The 24125-nt window shown below is 35.4% G+C and overlaps 1 protein-coding gene across 1 annotated transcript in view; it reads right to left on the bottom strand.

Annotated features, from left to right (window-relative positions):
* Positions 1 to 24125, bottom strand: part of RDX (radixin) — a 38784-nt gene that overhangs the window by 2754 nt on the left and 11905 nt on the right. Inside the window, exons 3-13 of the mRNA XM_030469074.1 lie at positions 19626 to 19709; positions 14807 to 14902; positions 12452 to 12726; positions 8711 to 8794; positions 8139 to 8285; positions 6608 to 6704; positions 5851 to 6014; positions 5058 to 5188; positions 2767 to 2927; positions 1740 to 1832; positions 677 to 919 (exon numbers count right to left, since the gene is read on the bottom strand). Coding sequence (XP_030324934.1) covers positions 677 to 919; positions 1740 to 1832; positions 2767 to 2927; positions 5058 to 5188; positions 5851 to 6014; positions 6608 to 6704; positions 8139 to 8285; positions 8711 to 8794; positions 12452 to 12726; positions 14807 to 14902; positions 19626 to 19709 — 1575 coding nt within the window. The remainder of the gene's footprint in view (positions 1 to 676; positions 920 to 1739; positions 1833 to 2766; positions 2928 to 5057; positions 5189 to 5850; positions 6015 to 6607; positions 6705 to 8138; positions 8286 to 8710; positions 8795 to 12451; positions 12727 to 14806; positions 14903 to 19625; positions 19710 to 24125) is intronic.

The raw sequence follows: 24125 nt of genomic DNA, 5'->3' as shown, positions 1-24125 counted from the left end.
GAATGACCTTATTTTTCAGTATCTGTTTGACTAAAGAGCTCTTGTTTAACTCTCTGATCCTGTTCAGTGATTGGCCAAGCAGAAAGATTATTGTACACTCACACACACACAAGCCCCTAAGATACTGCTGCCAGAAAAAGATGTTTCTTTCCATTTCTTTGATTTCCTTCTCAGACATTTCATAACAAGGTACTACTAACACAGATTAATACTTTGAGGGATAAGACTAGTCTAAGAGGAAATGGTCCACTTGAGAGAAATTATGTTAATCCAAAATGGGTATAAGTTAGTTTCTGTATTTACAGCATCTGTGAATGACTGCAAATAAACACAAATACTAGTAGGCAAGTACCTGTTCATACCACTTAATGAAATTTAGTATTGAGAAAGGAATGTGTTACATTTTAACATGCAGTGTCCTGGACATTATATAATTATTAGAAATGTTTACTGGCCAATGTGACAAACTAATACTTCTAAACTATAAAGCACAATCTCTATCTATTCTGCTCCTAGAACACTGTAAGTTACATTGGTTGGTAAATTAGTAATAAACCTAGTAAATTATAAAAAGACTGTTTCCTTGGCACACTGTAATTTCAATGAGATTTCTGTCAAATAAAGAATGAAAACCCAAAGCCTGAATTCTGTTGCTACAACTATGAATCTTCATTACCTGGAGCTGTTTCTTAACACGTTCATTTTTCTGTGTTTCTGTTACCCGTTCTTCCTCACTCCTGTGATTCATGACACCATCAGAAGAAAGTTCTGCACTGGCTTCAGCATTGTTCTCATCATGCTCATCATGTTCGTTCTCTGTTGGAGGAATAACTGGTGGGGGAGGAGGTGGAGGAGGAGCAGACATCACAGATTTCAATTCTTCTTTGGTCTTTTCCAAGTCCTCTTGGGCTGCAAAAGCCTAAATATAGTAAACAGTATTTAGCAGCTTTTAAAATGATTTATGAATAGTTAGAAGATTAAAAATATTTAAGAAGTTTTCAAGCACATGGAAACTGTCCTTATAAATGACATGCTAACTCACTGAAAATGGTCAAATAGCAATACAGGATAAAAAACAAAGGGTTCAAAGGCAGCTGTACCCAAGTACAGCTATCTCCAGCAGTAGACAAGAGGGAGAGAGTAGGGCAGTCACAATGATAGCTTTCCAACTTTCCTAGATTCCTGAAATTTGAAGATCAGAGACTTCCTATATCAAAGATGATGTCTTTGAATTTCATATTCAACTGGAACTTGTAAGAATTTGTTCAATCACTTTTTGAACCTATGCACACAATTATTAAATTAGCATTCGCATCCCATAGCTAATTACAGATTTTGTGAAGAAACATTATGTTGCTTTACACTACTGTCCAGTTGCACCTGATGTGCCTTCAGGTTCAAATTTTCACCATCACTCATAGTTTTACAGATCTCATGTGTTTTATTCTGCAACAAAACACCTCAATCTGTTTCATCACCATATGTAACGAAGCCATTTAGACCATACCTTTGTGACAAGAACTCCTATCCCCCCTGTATGACTTCAATGTTAAGAAATTAATTAAACAGAAGTATAGGTTGGTTTCACTAGACTGGAGAACAAAAAACTTTAAGAAAGGCTTCTCTGAAGCCTAAGGGGAGGAGAAAGATTCAATCTCATGGATGGAATTCCAGTGGGATTTCTGCACTCATCTCCCTTAGTTTCTTTGAAGTTCTGACTTCACACAGCATGAGCTCACTTTGTGCTGCCATTCTGAAGCTTCCTCTTCCTTCTTTTTCTTGGCCTCCTCTAGAAGTGCAATCTTGGCAGTGAATTCAGCAAGTTCTGCTGCCTGAAACAAACAAACAAACAAAAAAATCAAGAAGTTTTCATTGATATCCTTCAGGCTCTGCAGTGGAAGAAAGCAGAGCTTTTGCCATGATCTGTCTGACTTGAAAAGAGTTGGTTATCATTCATCACTTATCTGCTAAAAATAGAAGTTTTAAGAATACATGACAGAAGGAATGAATCAATACTCTTGCCTGATGGGAAAAAGTCCAGAAAAATTGTATTTTTCATCTGCACCTCCAAACCTTGCTCGGAAAAAGCAAGTTATAGTTAGAAATCAGTATCTGGGACTGTTCTGTTTAATACAGTTTTATGTTTCCACCAACAAGGTTACCATTGTGAATCATAATCTCAACACTAAAAAGCTCAACTTCTTTAGAATTTTGTTTTAAGTTTATAGAAGATCAATAGCTGCTTTATAGTTGAGAAATCATTTCTACTACTATTTTCTCAGTTCTTATGCAGAAATCTTGAATTAGAAGTAGCCTAATGCTGAATGTTAGAAGAAACTGCAGATGTTGGAAACGAGAGGGGAAAAGCACAAGAAAAAAACAACCAACCAAAAAATCCCCCAGTATCACCAGCTCCCCACCACTATCATCAAACTTCAGAACAGACCTGTTTCAGAGAACAGGCCTCCCAGTGGACAGCACAAGGAAGCTAATCGTGTTCTCAGTTGGGTAAGCCTGACATTATTAGAAAGAGAATGTAGTGGTGCTGTCACTTCAAAACATCTACTTCTTCACAACTTAATTTCATAGAACCCCAGAGTTATTTTTTTCTTGCAAGTGGTGGCAAATCAAACGTAGGTTTCTAAAAAAGTTCCCGCAACAATCTCTAAACAGTATTCCAGATATTTTATCTGTGCTTTAAGCTACTTATCTGTTTGACACAATAGAATTTGAAATTCCCTCAAAACAGGGTTCAAAACTTCTTACTAGCTGCTCCTGGTTCTTCATTTGATCAGCTGCCTGCTTGGCTAGAGCAGCTTTAGCTTCTTCAGCTGCCCGACGCTCCTTTTCCAGACGCTCTGCTTCCTCTTTCGCACGCTTTCGTTCCTGATCCAGTTCTAGAGCTCTTCTGGTCTGTTCCTCTAGCTCTGCCCAAAGGAAGGTTTGCAGACAAGATATCACTACCTAACTCCTCGTTGTTTATAACACAGATGACAGCTGAAATAAGCTCAGAATAAAGTAACCTAGAAAGCTGACAAAGATTTGCAAGGCTGCCTCAAGCCAAGAGCTGTTGAGCAGTCACCTGGAGCTGTGGTCTGTGCCTGACTCCCACCCCCACCTTCCTTAGGACAGGCTTTGGCAATTCTTCACCTCACCTGACACTTCTGAGAGCCCAGTGTTTCAGAAAATTATCACCTTGCCCATAGAACTAAACACCCAAATATATGTAAATATACATACATACACACACACCCTCCCTCTTACTACTGAGGAGATTTTATCTAAATTAAATTACACTGTCTTACAGTAAAAAACAAAAACAAAACCTCTTCAAAATGCCTGACGAAGACTCCTGAATTGTAACAGCCAATTCAGGCATGTGACTCCAACAAAATGACCTATGATTCATTGGAAAGGACAGAAACATTCTCCATAGAACAGTCAAAAAGGTGCAAAAAAGAAAAAATTTAATTCAAGGTGAGGATAATAGTTGTCTAGCTGCCTGGCTGCACCGCAACCTAAAGAGCAGAACTCCAATTTGAATGGAATAGGTAGGGAAAAAAAATAATGTACCAGTACTGCAAGGTAAGATTTGCACAGACAAAACCCACACTCCTCTGATGTGCAAAATTAAGCAACTATGGAAAAAGACTGAGAAAAGTCTTTCTGAAGATCCTTGAAGGTTCTAATGATGAGTTTTCCACTATGTTTTTGCCTAGACCCTTCACCAGAAAATCTAAACAACTGCTCAGTTATTGGAACAATCCACTTGCCTTTCACTATATGCTTTAATACTAAAACTGCATTTCCCCAGGGACACTTTGCACTTGCAGTTTTTAAGCAGGTCTCACGTAATCAATATTCTTCAGTTGCTTTCCCAGGTCTACTACTTCAGTTATAAAATGAAATGAACAGTATTAAGTATGTGGAGTTATACAAATGCCATGCTTAGAAAATGAAATAAATTCATGAATGAATATTTAGAGCCAATACTCAAGCAAAATTTTCCCATGATGATGGAGAACACTTAACTACCAAGTCAACTACAGAACACAGACACCTTCTACATAAACATTTTTCTATATGCAAATTGTGGCTAAAGAACATATAAACATTGTTTTATATCAGAAACTGGACTACATTGCTTACAAAAGTTATGAGAAAATGAACTTTGTAAATCTCCAGAATCACCCTGACACTGTGAGCTAAACAGCTCCCCCTTAAACAATTCCAAGGTACATATAATTTGTCTGTTACTTGTCTAGATGTGTGTCACCTGTTCTGCATTGAAAGGCTCAAAAATGTGGGGGTAAAACTAAATGAAAGTGCCAGGCATATGTAATTTATTTACGAAGATTTAGTCAGTGATTCTCTCTTTCATGCCTGAAGCCAACAGTTATGAACAAAAGAGAGGAACAGAATTTATACCAATGTGAACCAAACCTGAAGAAAAAAAAAGAACATGGAGATTAGAGACCAGGAAGTAGTGGAATCAGAGACTACAGAGGGTTGTTTACACAAAGGCCTGAGATCAGTGAAACTGTTTATTCACTAAAATCTGACAAGATTTTAATTTTAAGTCTCAAATCTTAAATAGGAGTGGGAAAATGAAGGAATAATGAATTCCCAAATGAAAACCTAAATTAAAAAAAATCCTAGACAAGTACATTGAATCTTCCTCTCAAATTCCCTGCTCACTCCAACTTCAGATTTTAAGCACTTCAAACATTTTATCATTCTAAGTTGAACTGCACCGATTTCCTTTTATTAAAGAAAACTGAAACTGTTGCAATATTAGGAATTGTGTTTAACTGTGCAAATATTCACAAATAGGTGCACACACATACCACCATTTAACTCTAAGAACTTTGAAAAAGAATATCTTAATTTAAATGGATGCATCACTAAATTCTTGCTACTATTAAGAAATAAAAAAAAATCCAAACCAGAAAAACAATGCCAAAAAACATCAAGCCAGAGAATTTTGGAACCGAACTACCCAACTGAACTAAATATTGGCACCAAGTATAAGAAACACAAGACCAGTAACAGCTCACCTTTCTGAGCTTTCATTGTTTGTTCCTCGATTTGTCTTAAGCGTTCCATTAATTCTTCCTTTTCACGCTCTATTCTTTCCTTTTCCTTTTCTGCTATCTCCCTCTTCTTCTTCTCATTTTCTAATTGTGCCCTGAAAATAGTCAAATAGTCACAGTGGGTTTTTTTCCTTAAACTCAGACGAATGAAATTATATTCTAAGGATTCTGATAGCTGGTTTTTCAGTTTACTCAGCTAGTAAAGCAGCATGTAATTTTAAATATTTAAAAGTCAGTTACAGTAAAAGAAGAATTAAGCCTCTGTTTCAAAATACTGTACAGAAAAACACTTTATGAACAGAACTGATTAGTAAGCTTGCTTACAATTCAACCAGGTAAATCCACAATTATACCTGCATTTTAGACAGGGCTGATGTTTCAGGTGGACTAAAAATGGCAACAGTATTTTTTAAATACACAAAAGGTAAGTCATGAGATTCTTCACTGAACTTGAATTAAAAGTTCACATGTATAGTATAAAAGAACCTGAGAATCAAGAGACAGAGGGTTAAGACTCTTCTGCAAAAACAGGAAAAACAACAGCACGGCTGCTATTACTATGCTGAAAGCTCAAAAAGGATCCGGCTTTCTGCTAGGGGAGGTGAGACATCCCAACCCACAAACCTGCTGACACATCACAGAAAGAAAAGCAGCTCTCTCTTTCCTACAGTGCTAAGATGTCTGATACTCTACAACTTAGTTTTCTTAAAAGGGGAGAAGAAAATTTTTTTCTGTTTCATGGAAGTTTGTTAATTACCTTTCCAATTGTTTCTGATGTTTCTCTTCTCTAGCTTGGGCCTTCATCTGTTGCACTTCAATTGTATCAGGTTTCCTCCTCCTCATGTACAATTCATGATTTCCCATACACAGTGCCAAAATTCGCTTGTTAATTCTCAAACGGGGTGCATAAAAAACAAAATCCTAGCAAAAATAATTGCAGCATATCCATTAATCTAAAAACATAATTGTGACAAGGCTCAAAACATTACCAGGTACTTTAATACATTTTTTAAATTTAAACTTTCAAGTATTTTGACCTTCATCCTCTGAGCAATCAAAAACCATAATCTATAAATCTAGTTACAGTCAGGAACTTACAAGATAAATTCAAAATTACATCTGGATTCCTCCATATAGAGTTTAGCTAGTTCACACACAATTACTCATTTAAACTTCTAAAAAATTGAGACCGTTCTCTATTTCTGAAGAGTTTTGACCTAGAAAGTATCATTAAAAGTACTGCTTAATACAAAAGAAGTAAAGCAGAGGTAGAGGCCAGAGAATTTAGCATCTTACACTGATTTTCTTCAACATATCACAAAATATTCATCAACTTACAAGAAAAAAAAAGAAAATGAACATACTATACTTCCAGTAAAAATTTTGATTACTGTATCTACTACTAGTAAGAATAATGTCACAAATTATTTAACTCATGTTGCAATGCCAAAGCAAGTCCCCACAGGCTTAAATCTCTTCATATACAAAGGCATACTATTCAGCACTCTACTTACAGGGGCCTTTTTGTCAATTGGCTTTATGACAAATTTTTTGTCATTAAAAGAGATGTTTCTTATTTCACTCCAAGGAAAACCAATCTTGGGTGTCAGCCTTCAAAGAGGAAAAGTTCTCATTAGAAGCAGTGAAGATGTACATTTTATTTATACCCACTATATCTTAACTCTGTGCCACTTTCACTAAACATAACAGCTACATTTACAACACACAACTGAGGTGTGTTTTGGTAGACAATTTTTTACATATTATTCAATCAAATGAACAAATTACATAATGAATCAATTACATGTCACCATAGCAGAAGGAATTTAGAAATTTAAAGTTTTGGTTTATTCTATTGTTATTATATAGATGCTAAACATTGCACTCACATACTGATTCTTCATAAGATATCAATAACTTTATTTTCGACGTAAAGAGTAACTATTTAAACTTGAGGAAAGTCTGACATTTCAAATATTGACATTAAATTAACATTTACCAATTCTGTGCTAAGTTTAACATGTAAGACACATGTTCTTAAATTTCCAAAGGTCAAATTAAATTAATTTCTTTTCTCTTAATTTGGTCCAGAAACTGTTAAGATGTCATGTACCGACTACATAACTGTAAGTATTTCTCCCCATAAGCACAGATATTTAATTTAAATTATCTTAATTAGAAGGATTAGAATATGTTTAAGTATTTGATTTCTAATTATCAGGAACCAAAGAATACTGAAAATTGGTTGATCTTTCAATATGATCTGGACATTTTCTGAGTATTTCCTTGTTTCAGGAGTTATATTGCCATCTAATGGCAATTAAAGCTTACACAATTTTGTTACAGAGTATATATCTATTGAAGAGTATTAAGTTTCAGTTCAGTTAACAGCTGTTATCTGGTGTTTTGACAAATCATGTTTAACTTCAAATCACTGTGAAAATACTGCTGACATCAGATACTACTGTGTCTTGAAAGAAACAAAAGAATTGTTCTGTTTTCAGATCCTTCAGACTGTGTACTCTTTACTTTTATCCCTCTTGAAGTAATACAGACTCTTTGCTATCTATCAGGACACAAGACTCAACTATTTTCTGTGATGCCTAAAAAGTTTCCATTTTAGATACCAAATTTTTTATGCTCTAATCCTAGTCACTACTCTTATAAAATGTTTCTCATTAAATATGTTGCTCAGCTTCTCAGTTTCCTTATCATCCTGACTGAAAAGGAAGTTTTGAGGGAGTGAAAAGTACAGAAAGAAACCATAAAAAGACAGTCTCGTCATCATAAATCCAGATTAAGTAATGTAAAATTAGAATTCTACAGAACTGCTCATTTCCCTTCTTTTGCATCCATATTTAATTCTTAAAATTAAAATAATGTAGAAGTTAAGGTCTATCTTCTTTCTCTATCTTTTACATAGATTTGAAGATCTCTGAGAACCTGTTTTGCTAGATGTTACTGAACACACAGTAAGGTGGTTTTTGTATCATCTCAGATAGGATCTCCTAGGCCAGAATTGCAAAATGAGTATTAGCCACTTACTTATCATCATGCTCATAAATATTCAAACCCAAAGCATCAACTCCTAGCCACAACTCGGTTCCTTTTTTATTCTTTATTTCAAAATAGTTGACTCCATACATTTCCAAGTCTTGTGCTATCTTAAGGTATTCCATCATAGAATCTTCCCTGATGAAAGGAGGAAAAAAAAAAGGCATAATGTAGACAAATCAAGAGTACATTTTAAATAAAAAAAGAACTGCAAAATAACTCATTTGTATAAAACTTAGTTAGGAATTAAATCTCCTTTAAAATTCACATGTACATTGATTCAGATACTTGTAGAGCTCCACACCATAATAACCAAGCATAGTTCAGTCACTGCCCTTAGTCTGTTCACCTCATAAACTAAGGAAATTATAAGCATATTTTAGAAGCCACAACTGTGGACAATGACAGTTGACAAGCTGAGCAGCAATTATGTAGGTAAGCCAATAAACTCACTGGATGCTCAGCACTCCCCAACTTAAAATAATAATTTCTTTAACCTCAGCCTTAAAGTAATAATTTAAAATAATCTAAAGGGTTCTTGGAAGATTTTTTAAAGTAATTACCTTAACATTCCTCTGTGCTCTTCATGCCAATTCTGTATTCTTTCTTCCCACTGTTCTTTTGTCAGTTTGTGCTGCTCTAACACACTGTGAACAAAAGTTGTTGCTATGAAATGACATATACAATTAATTTAATCTCTTCAAGTTATAAAACCAAGTTTGGTTACACAGCATAATAGCTTCAATTGAATGAACTTAAATATGTCTTCTTATACACTGCTCATCTTTTTAACACGAACAGACAAAGAAACTTTGTATTTCAACAAATACACTTTTAAAATAGTGTGACATTACTTCTTTTTCCATGTTATTCTATACTTTTTGTACTATAGAAGTCACATCATGGCATATCTGAACCCTCAAGAGTCATAAAATGCAATGTTTAGAACACCTGAAAACTCAGACCTATAAAATCATAATACAACAATGCTGCAAATTAATCCTTAGGTATGCACAGACACACTCAATTTTTCATTCTGTTGTCGTTTGAAAGAAAAGGTAACACATTAAGACAAGATAGCAGTATAGTTTCAGAGGGAGTTTGGGTTTCATTTTTATTAGTAAAATTAGTACTGAAGCAGTTTCAGAAAAGGATTTTGAGGTTTATCTATAGCAGGCTGCAATGCTGTAATTATGTTTTGAACTATTAGGACTTTAAATGTAGCACTGAAGTAAAACATCAAATGCACATAACTTTACTATGCCTGTATTCCATGAAACCCAAGCATTCCTAGAGAAAATATTTTAAAGGACAATTTAATAAAAAAAGAAATTGCAAAATAATATTACTTAAGAAGATGAAAGAGTTGGTTTTCTTCCTTTCTCTCTATTCAGTAAAGCAAGGATTTATTTTTTTTACCCCCTACATTTTTAGAAAAGCACAGTAAGGAGCAGACTGAGTGGTGAAGAAAATACTAATGCAGTGTTTCTTCTGTTACAGGATCTTCTCTGTCATCCAGTTTACCACTCTGCCCCATATCTAGCAAAAAGCATTTTTCAGCAGAAGCCATATCACACTTTGATTTGCTTAGTGTGCATCCCTGTCAGGAGGCTTTCCTCCTGAAAACCGAGGCAGAGATTTTATTTTTTGCACCTGTGTGAAGGAAGCTGATGGGTTCACAACGAAATGATAAAACATGTAACGACAAGAAATACTTCTTGTTTGTTGAGCCATGAATATAAGAATTAAGTCCTAAATACAATGCCTACAGAAGCCACAAAGTCAAACACCCTGCTTGGCAATCATTTAGAAGTTTCTATTACATAAAAAAAAATAATTCCAAGTCTTCCAGAATACTGTTAGTTTATTAAAGAAGTCTGGTAATTAAACTAGGTCTTTTTACATTGTGAGTTGCTTTCCACTATTATTTCTTCTACCTCCTCCAGCAAATATTCACAAAATGTTCTTAAGTTTCCATAGCAGTATGACATAAAGCTAACAATCAGAATAATAAAGGACAACACAGGACACTGGTAAAATACACTATGCCAGGATTATGACACACAAGTCCTCATCTGAAAACAAAAGCTCTGCTCCCAAAGCCTTCCTCACAGAATGGCTGAGGTTGGAAGGAACCTCTGGGAGGTCATCTCATCCACCCCCTTGCTCAAGCAGGGTCACCTACGACCAGCTGCCCAGGGCCATGTCTGAACAGCTTTTGAATATCTCTAAGGAGGGAGATTCCAAGAAACCTGTGCAGCACTCAGCCACTCTTGGGGTGACTTGTGCTTTGCTGGGCTTTCTAAATTTCTGTTTCTACAGAAATTCTCTGCACTTTCCTCATTTTGATTTGAATTTTAACTGAAAGACAGGAGGCAATGGTCACAAGTGAAATGCACTTAGATGCAATTTTTAACACCAGAACAGGTTGCTCAGAGAGGCTGCAGAGCATCTGTCCTACCTATTCAAAACACAACTGGAAAATGCCTTAAACAACCTGCTGTATTTAGGATAGGGTATTGCAATCACCTAATCCAACTACCAGACCAGTTCAGGGCTAACCAAAAGTTAAAGCATGTAATTAAGGGCATTGTCCAAATGAGTTTTAAACACTGACCAGCATGGGGCATCAACTGCCCTCTCTGGGTGACTCTACTTTGATTAGGAAGACTGATGACATGGACTTTAGGGCTCCCTTTCCAACCTCAAATTATTCTGTTGCTGATACCCTTAAAGCTGGCAATAGCTATCTCATCATTTGGTTCTGCTCTCTTCACACATGCAGGGATTATTCAAATAAAATAACTCAGCAAGGACTCAATACCTTGCTGCTATCTGGCTGATAATTTTGAGCCAAGAAACATGCAGTAGCTTTGGCAGGTGAATGTTAGGGCTCCATAAAAAAGACTCCACAATTAACAGGAACTGCTAATCTTTTCTCAGTTTTTTCAGGAAAATGTTGCAAAGTGTTCTATTTTGGGAAGCAACTATTTTGTTCTATTTTGGGAAGTATTTTTTACTTTAAATTGCATACTTTTCTGAAGTATTTTTGTGGTGCATTTGTTAGTTTTCTGGCAAGTCTCCTGGAGGAGACAGGAGGTAAAACATGAATAATTCTGTTAGAACAAATACAAAAGCTATGTGCTCACTCAGTGCAGACTGCCACACAGCTGGTTGAAAGAATCTGCTGGGAAATCATCTGAACATTTGTCTACTGAAAAGGAGCATCCTAAGTATTTGAATTTGTGTTGCACACAAGCACTCCAGTGTTCACAGGCTGTCATCATAACTCAGCAAACCCCAAGATTTGTGAACTAACATATTCAGTAATGACAGTTTTAATGGTACTACATTTCTCTGCCTTCCTAACAAAGGGTAATTTTCTAGAAAGAGGTGACTGAATACCCAAAAGCAAACTCTTAGCCAGGATTTTTAAAAATGTGAAACATTTGCAGATATATTTCTTTCAATATTTCACTGCACTACTTTGAAATGCTTTCTTCCAAAAAAATCCTGTAGCTTGGTTACATTAATAAGTGAGTTCCTGCTTTTAGTTTTTAAATCAAAGATAAACCCCAGACTTTTAAAGAAACCTCAATTATTCCATGACCCTCATTTCTTAGAAGATGCATTAATGTTACATATTTAGCAATCACACATTTGTCTAAGATACATCAACTAACAGAACTGTCTTTGCACATATGGGTTGCAACACTTTTCTGGCTGCCAAAACATGCCAGGAGCACGGCTTCAGTTGCATAAACAGAACACTGGTGTTTACACTTTCTAATCACCTACAGGAGTGACTGATACAAAACAGTTTATAGTCAACAGCAATGGCCACATTTTAGTTTCCAAATTTTCTGTCCAGGCTAGCATCTTTCTGCAATATTTTATTTGCAATACACTTTATAATTATTTCCAAGAAACTACCATCATTTAAGCATACAAAAAACACTAACTGAGGAGAAGAAAATAGTACTGAATGATCTTAGTAACTTCTATATTATTTTGATTGTAATTTATCAAAACACTAGATTATTTTGGAGTACCTTGGAAATTTGTTCAACTAAATCTGTGCAGATGGTTGTGGATGGGACAGAAAATACGTTTCAAGATACCCACAGTTGTAGTATTTGTTGTTTAGAGCCTAAATTAGGACCTTTAAATTTTATTAGCACTTTTAAGACAGCTACCATTAAATGCACATCATCACTTAATATTTTAATTATTTAAAAAAAAGTTACAAGTTATCAAGTTTATATGCACCACATTATGCAAAAACCATAAGTAGTCCCACTCACCGCTGAGGGAGAAGTCTGTCATTGGCCAGGTAGCCCAGCTTATGGATCTCCTTACTGTAGTCTCCATACTTGGACTGGACAGCATAAGAAGCCAGAAGAACTGCAGTTTCTGGTGGGCAATAGATTTCATCATTTAGGATTGCTTCTTTGACTTGCAGGAAGAAAAGTCTCTGAGTTATTTCCTGAATTAGTTCTTCCGATACATCCTCTGGAAAAAACTTGGCCCTGAACTTGAACTGCAAAGGATTTTCTTTCCTTACATCTTGCTGTGTCACCTGAGGAAAAGGCATAAAGAAAAAATAAAAAGAACACTAAATGGTATATCAAATATTACCAACTCTTTAGCTCCTCTACACTGAAATCCAGTTCTTCCTGACAAGCCCGGTCTGGAAGTCACTGAAGGTACATGCAGGACTTAATCACACAATCTCTCAGAATTACACTCAGTCAAGTACAGAAATTGGCTGTTTAAGAGGGGGTTTTTTTTCGACTTGTGTGAATTATCACAAAAAATATCTGAAAAAAACCCCTGTAATACATTAAAAGAAATAAAAACCATATCAGAGGATGAAATGCAGGAAGCAGCAGATTAGGATTTAAATGTTTCTTTAGCAAGAACGACAGCACTTTTCTTCAATATAAGTGTAAAGTTGGATTATTTTAAGTCTTTGAACTATTGAATTAAAAGAATGTGCTTTGTTCCTGTGCAAAAAGAAAAAATATTCCATTAATCCCATTATGTTTCTAGAATGGGGAAGCCTTCTAATCATTATTTCTTTGAGGAGATCAGATGTAGTCATCTCAAGTTTTAAGTGAGTGCCACTTTCAAATTTCACAAAATCATCTTTTTTATGCAGAACTTTCTATTTCATTTGGGCTCAACTTTCAGCATTGATTATGACCAAAGCAAAAACATTCAAAACTAAGCTAGTTTTAACATCAGCCAATACAGGGATTATTAAAAATTACATCAATAATAAATCCCATCCATCCCAACTCCTCAAGCACCCAGTTACACATTTAGTGGTATGTGAACTAGCAGTCCCTCTAGAACTAGGGACAAAAATGATGCATGTGTTTTGCTTGATTTGTAGGAAGTATAAAAACTGTAAATACAATGCAACCACTGAATCACATACATAATGCTGCATAAGTATTGTACTCAACATTCCACAGGTTTCAATTTTTAGAAGTTTTGCTCATATTTCATTATTGTCCATCTGCTTCTGATTTACACAGTATTTCACTTCAACTTCAATTGCACCAGTGAAACCTGATTTGCACACTGTCATTAATCTTATCTGTGTGTAATGCAAGTATTTAAATAGCAACATACAAGTCAGAACCAGTTTATGATGATGCATTCATAAATCAAACATAACAAGCTTAAAATAAAATTTAAAAAAGGCTTAATCAAAACTAAAGAAATTAAAGAAATCAGCAAACCATTGCTGCTCCTGAACTGCACCAGCAACTTAACCTGGAGAAACACAACTTAACATGGAGAAACAGTTCATGGGGTTTTTTTTAATAAATTATTTGCCAAATCCTGTAGTCTCCAGTGACTGTAGGCAAGCTGTTATGGTTAACAAAATATTTGTAGTTTTATAATTCTTATTGCTTATGAAACGAGATACGAAATTCTAGGAGACAGATTTGGTGGTTCTCAAGTTTTACTCACCAGATTTACAAGAGAAAGACTATGTAAATGCAGAGGATAGGACTTGTCCCTAAAATGTCCTATTTTACTTCCTAGTATTTAAGATAAAAAAGGTATTATCAAGTTGAACTCAAAAACCTCTCTTCATTCTAAACAGTGCCATTAATATGACAGGTGATATTAAAATAAAAAGTGACCATTAAATTCATAAAAAACCTTAAAGTAAAATGACTTGGTTCCCAATACCTGGGAGAGACAAGGTGCTTATTGCTGTTGGGGAAAAACAGAAATTATCCTACAATGTACCTGATAACTAACCAGAAGTTTAAAAGCCTATTTCTAGTGCCATGTTTAAAGAACTATAGCTGTATACATGAAGCTCCAATACTTCACACACACTTCCAACTGTAAAGCATTTTTTCTCTTACGTTTTGCTACATGAAAACTAATGCATGCCTCACCAAGGTACTGGAAATACAGGAAATTGTATCTCCTTCTCAAATTAAATGTTAATGCAGCTTTGCATGTTCTTGTTAACCAAACTTCACACTGTATTTTGTTATTTAAAGGTAATGAAAAGCAACTTTTCAACTACATTTCAAGCCTGCTATATCTAACCTTTAACATGAAAGCAGCAAACTTTGGAATAATATATTTCAAGCTGCATGCTTGCCTAAATGTTAAGGAACTGTTACCTTTTTATTTAGCTTCAGCCAAGTTGAGTAGCCTTTGCTGTCCACATACTGTAGCCCAAAAAACCAGACTTCACGAAGACCGACAGTTTTCACCACCTAAAGATAAATTACCCATAATTATCAGTAATCACTACAACAGGATTTTAAAAATGGTAAATAAGCTACAGAAAGCATCTCAAACTGAAATGTAATCAAGTTTCACAAGAAAAAAAAATAGGGAAACATTCACCTTTAAAGTTCTAATTAACTCTTAATTAAATTGGTGTTGCCAAACTACCAACTGGAATGTGCAGCTTACTAATGAGGAATACAAGGTAGCAAACAGGACCCTGATCTTTGATAGCAGGTCTGGGAAGTGATCTGCATACCTGTAGACAAGTAAGTCCATTTCAACAGAAGAGAAGTGGGGAAATTCTCATAAAGAATAATAGTCGTGGATGAGCATGCTGTAATGAAGATGAATCACCTCCTTCAATTATTTCTGAGATATTTTAAGAGTTAGTTAAAGGGATAAGGATGATCTAGCTGATAAACCATCCCTGAATTTTGTCTAAGATTTCTGATCATGTCTGCCACCAAAGGCTGCTAAAGAAACAAAATTGCCCTTAAAGAGAAGGAAGGCCTTTTTATGGATATATTAGTTAAAAATAAAGCCAAGAATAAACAAGCTGTTTTCACAATAAACTTCTAGTGCAACAACTAGCTAAGTCCCCTAGAACTTCAAAGGTGTTCTGCAAAAAACCAATGAAAGCGACATGACAAAATCTGCTCTAGGAAACCTTCCACAAAGATCAGTGGATGAACAGCAAAAAGGAAGATGATAAAAGATGGTATTAAATAAAAAACAAATACTGTACATAAAGGACAATTTTAATTATTCTAATAAAGTTCTCACTGCAAAGGAAAATAGCAATAATGCTGTTATGTAACTACACACGTCTGTGGTATGCCCAGATCTCTAATACAGCATAGGTCATATCAACTCAAAAAAGGGATGCTAAAGCACTGGAAATATTTCAGAAACATTGAAAAGAATTATCAGTGATACTGAACATTTTCTGCACAGTTAAAATGAGAACCAAGGCTATTGACAGAGGAACAAGGAAAATAAAAATATGTTAAAGATCTGGCATGTAGAAGGAAAATTGGAAATGATCATTCATTGCTTCTCACAAGAATTAAGAAAATCACCAGAAATCATAGGATTGCAGGTTCAAAGCAAACAAAAAGCAGCATTTACTACACACAGTATAATGAAACTGTAGAACTATCTTATAAGTCTTTTCTATAGCAAAAGTACATGTGGATTCGATAAGCAATTAATCAGAAAGGTCCAGCAAAGATTATGAAGTAAGTGTAAACTCTGGCTCCAGAAGATCCAGTATGGCAGTACTTACGTATGTTCTCAGGTTGGACCATGTTGTCAAGCTGTTTTACTGAATGCATGTGAAGTAAATATTATTTTACACATAGATCCTCCTTCATTTTAACATAGTACTATCGGGTTGCAAAATTAAGATTTTGAAAATGAGGAAATGTCACAAAATAGCTGTGCAAACCTAGATCTGATGCCTTGAACTTTTGTATTATCACTCAACAAACATTCAAATGCACCTTTTTATTTCCTCTACCATTTTACCTTCAAGCTCCAAGCACAGAACAATGTTCAAGAATCCACTCTGACTCCTTTAGTGAACACTTTTTTTTTCCTAAAAATTGTTACTAGTATGGTCCTAAATAACAATTCACCTGGTGTCCTAACACAGAAATTTCAGACCTGCACTCCTTTTAACACAGATCTCCTATATGATGCTGATCAAACTACTTGTGGCTTTATCAGATGAATATTCTTTGCTTTGCAGCTGTCCAAGTTGAGCCTTTGTACCTGATCAGGTCTCCAAGCTGCACAAGTCAGTAAGAACAGCAGGTGCTCAACAGCTCTGCCCATAAGACATAAGACATAAGGAGACAAGAGCTTATGCTCATGGCAAACCATTTTGCTCTCATCTGCTAACTAAAAAGCCCTTCCAGAGATGCACATTTCACACCATTTACAAACAACTTGCCTATTGTAATACAGTTACACATGCTTGCAAATCAGCACAAACCCAGCTTACAGATCAGCCTATTGCACTTCATCATCCTAAAATAAGGCAAAAGCACCATCTATTACTGCCTGTCAATGCATATGAAAGGGAAAAAAAATCTGAAAGTTTGTACCAAGATAATGTAAGCACTTATGCACTGCAGTAGCATGATGTGAAAACTAAGTACAAAATGAGAAACTTTCGAGTTTGATGATGGCTCAAAACATTCATTAAGTGGCTCTAGGGAAGTCTTCACTACACCTGTAACACAGATTTATCCATCACCACGTCCTACAACTTGACTGTTAATAGGCAATAACAACAGAGAAGAAAGACAACCAGAGAAAAAAACATTTTGACAATTCAAAACATACAAATAAAGACAATCTAGCAAGAAATTAATTGAGTTTACTTTGGAAAGATCATAAGGGAGGTTTCTGAGGTATGTGGAAAGGACAAGGAAAAGAGTACAACTTGAAATAAATGAGACCACTATCCCATTCTTTCTGAATGGCAACTACAGTAAACCAGAAGTACCAGGTGCTTGGTACAAAAATCTTATTTAAAACAAAAGAACAAAACAACCTCCATAGTACCACTGTGTGGAAACATTGCCACCGAGGGTTCTTCCCTTCCTAGTAAAGATCTAGATGCTAAATTGGTTGACTAAAGGAAGACAGATCCCTACGGCAGGATAGACAAAAAAAGTGGTGATAAATATATTAAGGTATCTTCTGAAATATGAGTCATTTTTTAAAAATTAGCTTGTGCAACAAATTTAACTTGAGTTTCACAATGCAAGAGAAAGCTACAGACCTCAAATATTAAGTTCTTGTCTGCTAGCAGATGAAGATGAAAACACACGCATGGAACGGGAAACAAATCCACAACTCCAGAAAATACCAATTAAAACAGTGTTCTTAAAAGAACCACTGACTGAAAAAAAGGACAAGTTATTCACCAAACAAATGGGGGAGCACTATATAACAGATAAATTAATGGAGAAGTTATTCTCTGCAAGCAATAACTAACATGACTACTGTCATGTTCACCATTTCTGCATTAATCTTGAAGATCAATACTCTGAGTAACAGTGCTATTCAATTCTTTCAACAGAGAAAAAGCATAACTTTTGTCTGAAAATTTCATGCTGGTTTTGCAATACAGTTGTGCTCTTGATGTTACTCTGTGGAACTCACACATTAATTTAGAACAGGCTGAAAATGCTTCTCTGCTCACACACAATTATGCTGATTGACTTTTGACTGACCTGATAATTAGTCAACTTCAACATCTACAAGTTAACTGTAAGAGGTGGTGAGATATGTCAAAAGCCAACCGGTGAATTGAGACACAAAGCTGAAGAGGTCATGAAAAAGAATTCAAAGTTGTATCTTTGTTTCCTGTCTGAAAATGGCCCAGTTTGGATGAACCTGATTACCTGGGCACAAGATGTTATGCAGCAGAAAGTCACCCCACCCAGTACTGCATGGCAGAAGATAGCAAAGGTTGGCAAAAGACAAGTAACAGCTCGAGGCTCTTGCAAGAGTCATGAAGTGTATTGCTTTGCTGAGGCTGAAGATGTACTGCTACTGATGTTAGGTATAGAGCAGAGGAGGGTACAAGTGTTGAGTCAGACATTTAAAAAAAAAAATAGCAAATTAAATACCCTTCCTCTGCAGGAAAAAGCTCAGTATCACAAAATACTAAATATTCACCTCTCTTCAACTTGCATACTAAGACACTTAACAGGCTCTTAAATGTTAATTATAAGTTTAATAGCTCTTAAGGAACTCTTTCAGTCTGTTACCTTCTCTTAATACCCATCCTTACATAATTTAAGCATCTATTAGTAGGGAGAACAGAAACAACAGTTCTACCAGACATTGCTGATACAGTTAAACTTTTTGAAGACTGATTTTTAATACTTTTGCATTTTTAACTAGATATATATCTCAGATCTAATATAAGATGTATTGGGTACTCAAGGAAAAATGAAACAACACATTGACAACTTCTATTCTTAACATTTTCTAGAATAATCCATGACCCAGATCAAAAAATTGTTTCAAGATTCCGATGGTTTACATCACACAAAATGAATGTGAGAATAATTCTTTTTAAGAAACCATGCATTTAGCCCATTACACTATCAAGTGAGAACACACAGTACTGATGAGTTTGCCAACCCTAAGCACATTAAAGCCATCATTTTCACTTTTCCATTTAGTCTGTGTTTTTTCTAACTTAAATTTCAAACTGAATCATTGGACAACATTACTTCTCTAACATTCAGGATCTGAAAGATACCTACAGCTTCCATTCTAGAAAAAAAACATACAAGATGTTAGCTTTCCTTAATGAACTCTTATTGTTACATCCTTTATTAAACAGTAAAAGCTATAGAAATTTCTCATACATGTTATTCTAACAATTATACTGTGCTTGCAGCTATTATTTTATTAGATATTAAAAATACCATTAATTTCCAAGTAGTTTCATATGCAGTCCAACTCAAGCTTCACCATTAACCTCTTTACACCAAATTTTCTTTGAATTTATTACATTTCTTTAGAAGTAACAAAGTTCTAACTAACTGAGAGCATATCTTAGATAACGTAAGAAAATCTGATCTACATGAGAATAGTCCCACTTTTTCAAAGTGTGCCTTAAAGCCCACAATAGCTTCATTTTTTTGTAGACATACACACACAGACACATGCACCAGTTACCTGATCAAAGAGCTGCTTGCCTGTTGTATTCGGCTGGATGGCAAATTCCAACTCTGCATCCATTGTCGTTACTCTGACATTGATCTACAGAAAATAAAGAAATATTTAAATTATACTGCAACAGCGTAATCTTTCATGTACTGTGATAGCCTGTAAGAAACAATGTATGGTAAGTAAATTCAATCATTTTAATGGTCAGAACAGGCAGATTAAAAAATTAAAAACTTGAATATGCAAAACCATCTCATCTTTTATGTAGTATAAAAGCATATTCAGGACAATATTTAACACTAGGCTTGAAGGTCATATCAGGGAATAAAATTCAAAACCAATATAATGGTTAAGCTGCAGTGACTACCAAACACTCAAAGAACACCAGGACACTCAGGTACTGAGCCATATCTTCAGTGGGCTTCTCAGAATGCATGCAAAAGTTTCTAGTCGTATACATATCACATTAAGGTATTTATATTTGGTAATATAAAAAAACCCAAGCAGCCTCCTGCTATGTTGTTTCAAAATTAGGAGGTTCAGTGGCCTTAAAGTATATATAGCAGATTTTATCAATGGAAAAAGGAACTTTACATGATAGCTCCCCTTAACACTGATCTCATCCAATTCCCTTACTACAAGACTGAAAAATCCACCACTATTCAATGAACCTCTTCCTTCTGCTGAAAGAAGAGATCATATTCCAGATGATTCCTGACAACCACTGTTTTTATGTGTTCTAAAACAAACAGTCAAATATTTCAGGAGATATCTGGAAGCACAACAGTCTACTCTAATTTCTCTTCAACTGGTACATACACAAGGGAAAATTTTCATGAAACAGAACAAAGTACTAAATGAACAGTACTGTCTTCTCACTGCTAGAATAGTCCCCCATTCCTACTGCCAGGGTATGACATTTTATTTATCTTTAGTGAATGGGAATATAAAGTGGCAAAGGTCATATCTACTTTGCTATAAATGCAAAAACCAGATGCATGAAACTTTTTTAAAGCACACAGAAATATTCTAATTTCCCTCTCTCTACTACAAAATACAAAACAGGAATAAATTAGGACTTGTATTACAGGTTCTTACACTACTTGCTCTATGCCTGTGTAAACCATTTCCACTCACTAATTCCCTATTTTTGCCACCAGGTGGAATACTTTGGGAAGTGAGTCTGTAAAAGTTTAAGCAAGACAGAACACAAAAGGCAGATCTGAGGTCCAAACAAAAAAAAAACAAAAAACCAAAACTGGGTAGAAGTTTGTTCCCCGGCAACAGATTAAGCTTGTTCACTCCTTTCTTCAGTGTCCAGGTAAACAGCTTGGGGCATAAGCTGGATACATAAGAGTAGTGTGAGTCTGATGAACTCTAGGTTACAGACCTGCAAACAAGGAAGATAGTAGGGGGCTAACAAACTTTTTTGTGTGCAAATGCTGATAAAGAACAAGAGTTGAAGGCTTTGGAGTAAAAGATAGTAAACTTATCCTCCAAAATAAAAATTAGAGCGAGTGTATCAGGAAGAGGGAAAAGAGGTGTTTCCTGTATATTCTCTCACCCTGCCCATTTCAAGAGAGAAAAAAACCCCCACTTATTCTCTAACAGAACCCATCTTAACAGTTAGGCTTAATTCACTGTCAGCTGCACTGGTTTAAGTGTAGGAGGTTGCCCCTTTATTACAATATGCTAATTTTTTAAAGCAGTTTTTCAACCTTAAGAAAAAAAGAGGCCTGCTTTAGGGCAGCTACAATAAGTTACAAGGGATAAGGCTAAAATGTAACTTTATTAAATGCCAAAGCACTCTGTTATGTAACAGCAGCATTGCTAAAACAAGAAGCCTCACAGAAAGCCTACAAAGCACAGTAACTAATTGCAGCAGACCTTTTAGAGCTGCAGCAGAAACATCTTACATAAATAGCCTTATAACAAATGTCATCTACTACAAATGCCAGAATCACTACCTGTAAGTCTATATCCCTCACAAGAACTAATATACTCAAACAGTAGAACGCAGAGGCAAACCCAGATGTCTGTAGATCCTGTTCATTTCTGGACATTACTGCCTCAAATAAAAACAGAGTGCTATAGGATTACACAGCTGCTACATCTGTGATAGAACCAAATACACATCAGGAGTATCTGATCACTTATATGCATTACAGTAACTGCTTAAGTCTTCAGCAATTTTCTTCTTCTTTGAACTTCTGGTTAACAGATCACCCAACTGCTAATTAGTATTTACTTACAGTTCTGTCACAAATTAAACTGTAGCAATATTAAAATGTTATCTTTTATGATACGAACTATATTCAAACAGACCTACAAAGGTAACACTATAGTTGATCATATTCCTTCTGCAGACACTTGGGCTGCCTTAAATTTTTGACATTCAAATACTAAGCTTTTACAAGTTATTTTGGGGCATGGAAATTACAAAGGTTACTTTTGGTAAAATCTGAGACTGAGCTCAGAAGGTCTATTTATCTAATCCAAACCTCAATCACAACAGTGTGCCCTCAATAACTTCAACCCTCTGGTGTCAGTCACATTGTGTGTAAAATAAAGCTTAAGCATCTAAACTGTTGGTATCCAGCCACTTTGCAGCAATGCTCCTCATGTGACATGGGCGATGGGGAAATGATCTGAACCACAAATTACAAAGGCAGCCACTAATCTGAACATAATTACTCTGAACTAACCTTACCACATGAATACAGAAACAGGAAGGAGCTCTTGCAATGGTAACAACAGAAACGTGTGAAGGTTTCCTGTAGCAAGCACTGGAAGGCTACCACTACTCATACCACAAGACTCCTTTATGCCTAATTTTCAATATTGCTCTCACCAGAAGTACACATCTTCCTTCACACTTCAGAAACTATCACAGAGCTCTGGGTAAGACTTGGTCAATAATTTTAAACTTTTTTTTTTTTTTTTTTTAAAGGTCTAAAAAGGGGCTGGACACAAACTTTTTTTTGTTGTCACAATTTAACAATTTATGTCACTTATTAATGACCTAGAGATCTCTGTGCAAATATTAAATACTAAAACATCATAGTGGTCACGTCTAGGAAATACTTAAAAATGCTGTTGTAGGCTTAGTAACTGGGTTATTTAAGACTTTGTGACTCCTCTGGCAAGGTCCATGTGGTGAGACTTCACGTCCTCCTCCACAGATAAGGCAACATCCTGCCTGAAATGCCTGAACCTGAGCAGCAGCCCCATGATGACAGAACTGAAGGACAGCAATAGAGCACTCCTAGACCAGCCCCAGAAATCTCACAGTTGCTGTAAGATAGTATAAAGGACACAGTAAAGTTTAGCATAACATACAAAAAAGGTCTGCTGGACATTTAGGAAAACATGACTGCAAAGCTCTACTTTAGCACTGAATCTCTGTCTAGACTACCAACACCTACCTTGCAGCTTTCAAAGTGACTATTTAGCTTGACTCACTTGCCTACACCGAACAATATAATCAGGCCCCAGGGACCCAAATTTTCACTGTGAAAGGCTCACGAAATGTTTGAGGAAAAAAATGCTACAAAAAAATATAGATTTCCCTTATTTCTGACAAAACTGTTTTTCCCCACTACCTAGGTAAATGTACTTACTTTTTAATCTATTTGTAATAAACTTTTCCCAATTCATTATGCTTTAAACCCTTGCATTGTGACAGATATATTTTTCACCTTGGTACTAGAACTAGCAATCTGAGTTTCTCTCTATTTTACCAGACATGCTTCATTATGATGAGAAATAGTCAAGAGAAGAGGACACACACACATTCATGTTGATTATTCTTTGCAAAAGGAACAACTGATGTTTTGACAACAAATGTTGCCAATGGGTTATGAAGGCATTTGCTACAGCTCAGAAAAAAGTATTTATAAAAGATTAAAAAAACCCCACAATCGAAAGCAATTTATCTATGAAAGAAATTATACCAACCAACAGAGTATAGTCAATTAACAGACCTGGAACAATGAAAAACATGCATTTCGTAAGGGAATTACATTTTTGTTTTACACATTCTAACTTCAACTCTCCCCAATTTAATGGGCTATTACACAGTCATGACATTAACTTTTGGAACTCTCCTCAAATGTAGATAGAATCCATAGAATATTTGCAAAAACAAGTGTTAGCTTCATAGTACAAGACCTCCCATTACTTTACTCCAGCCATGGTTCACAGAAATTAGTTGCAGTACTTCAGCTTTCATCAGTAAGCCCAAAACTAAGCAGGTACCAATATTTAATGAGAAGATAATTAAAAATTATATGAAAAAGGGTTCCAGAGGTTTTGCTGTGTTTTAAGAAATGCCATATTAGTTTCATGTAAAAGCTACAGAAACATGTTCATTTCTTAATTAAAAGAAAATTGCATATAGCAAAAACGTTCCTCACACAAGTTTCTTCACACTAGTTCTGCCAACTACTGTATCAAATTTGCATATTAAATTATTTGTGTTAAGCAGTAGCAGCACATTGGTCCCACTGC

The sequence above is a fragment of the Calypte anna genome, chromosome 1 (assembly GCF_003957555.1).
Source record: "Calypte anna isolate BGI_N300 chromosome 1, bCalAnn1_v1.p, whole genome shotgun sequence".
In the NCBI taxonomy this organism is placed as follows: Eukaryota; Metazoa; Chordata; class Aves; order Apodiformes; family Trochilidae; genus Calypte; species Calypte anna.
Note: the sequence above shows the minus strand (reverse complement) of the source record. Positions and strands in the feature narration are given on the sequence as shown.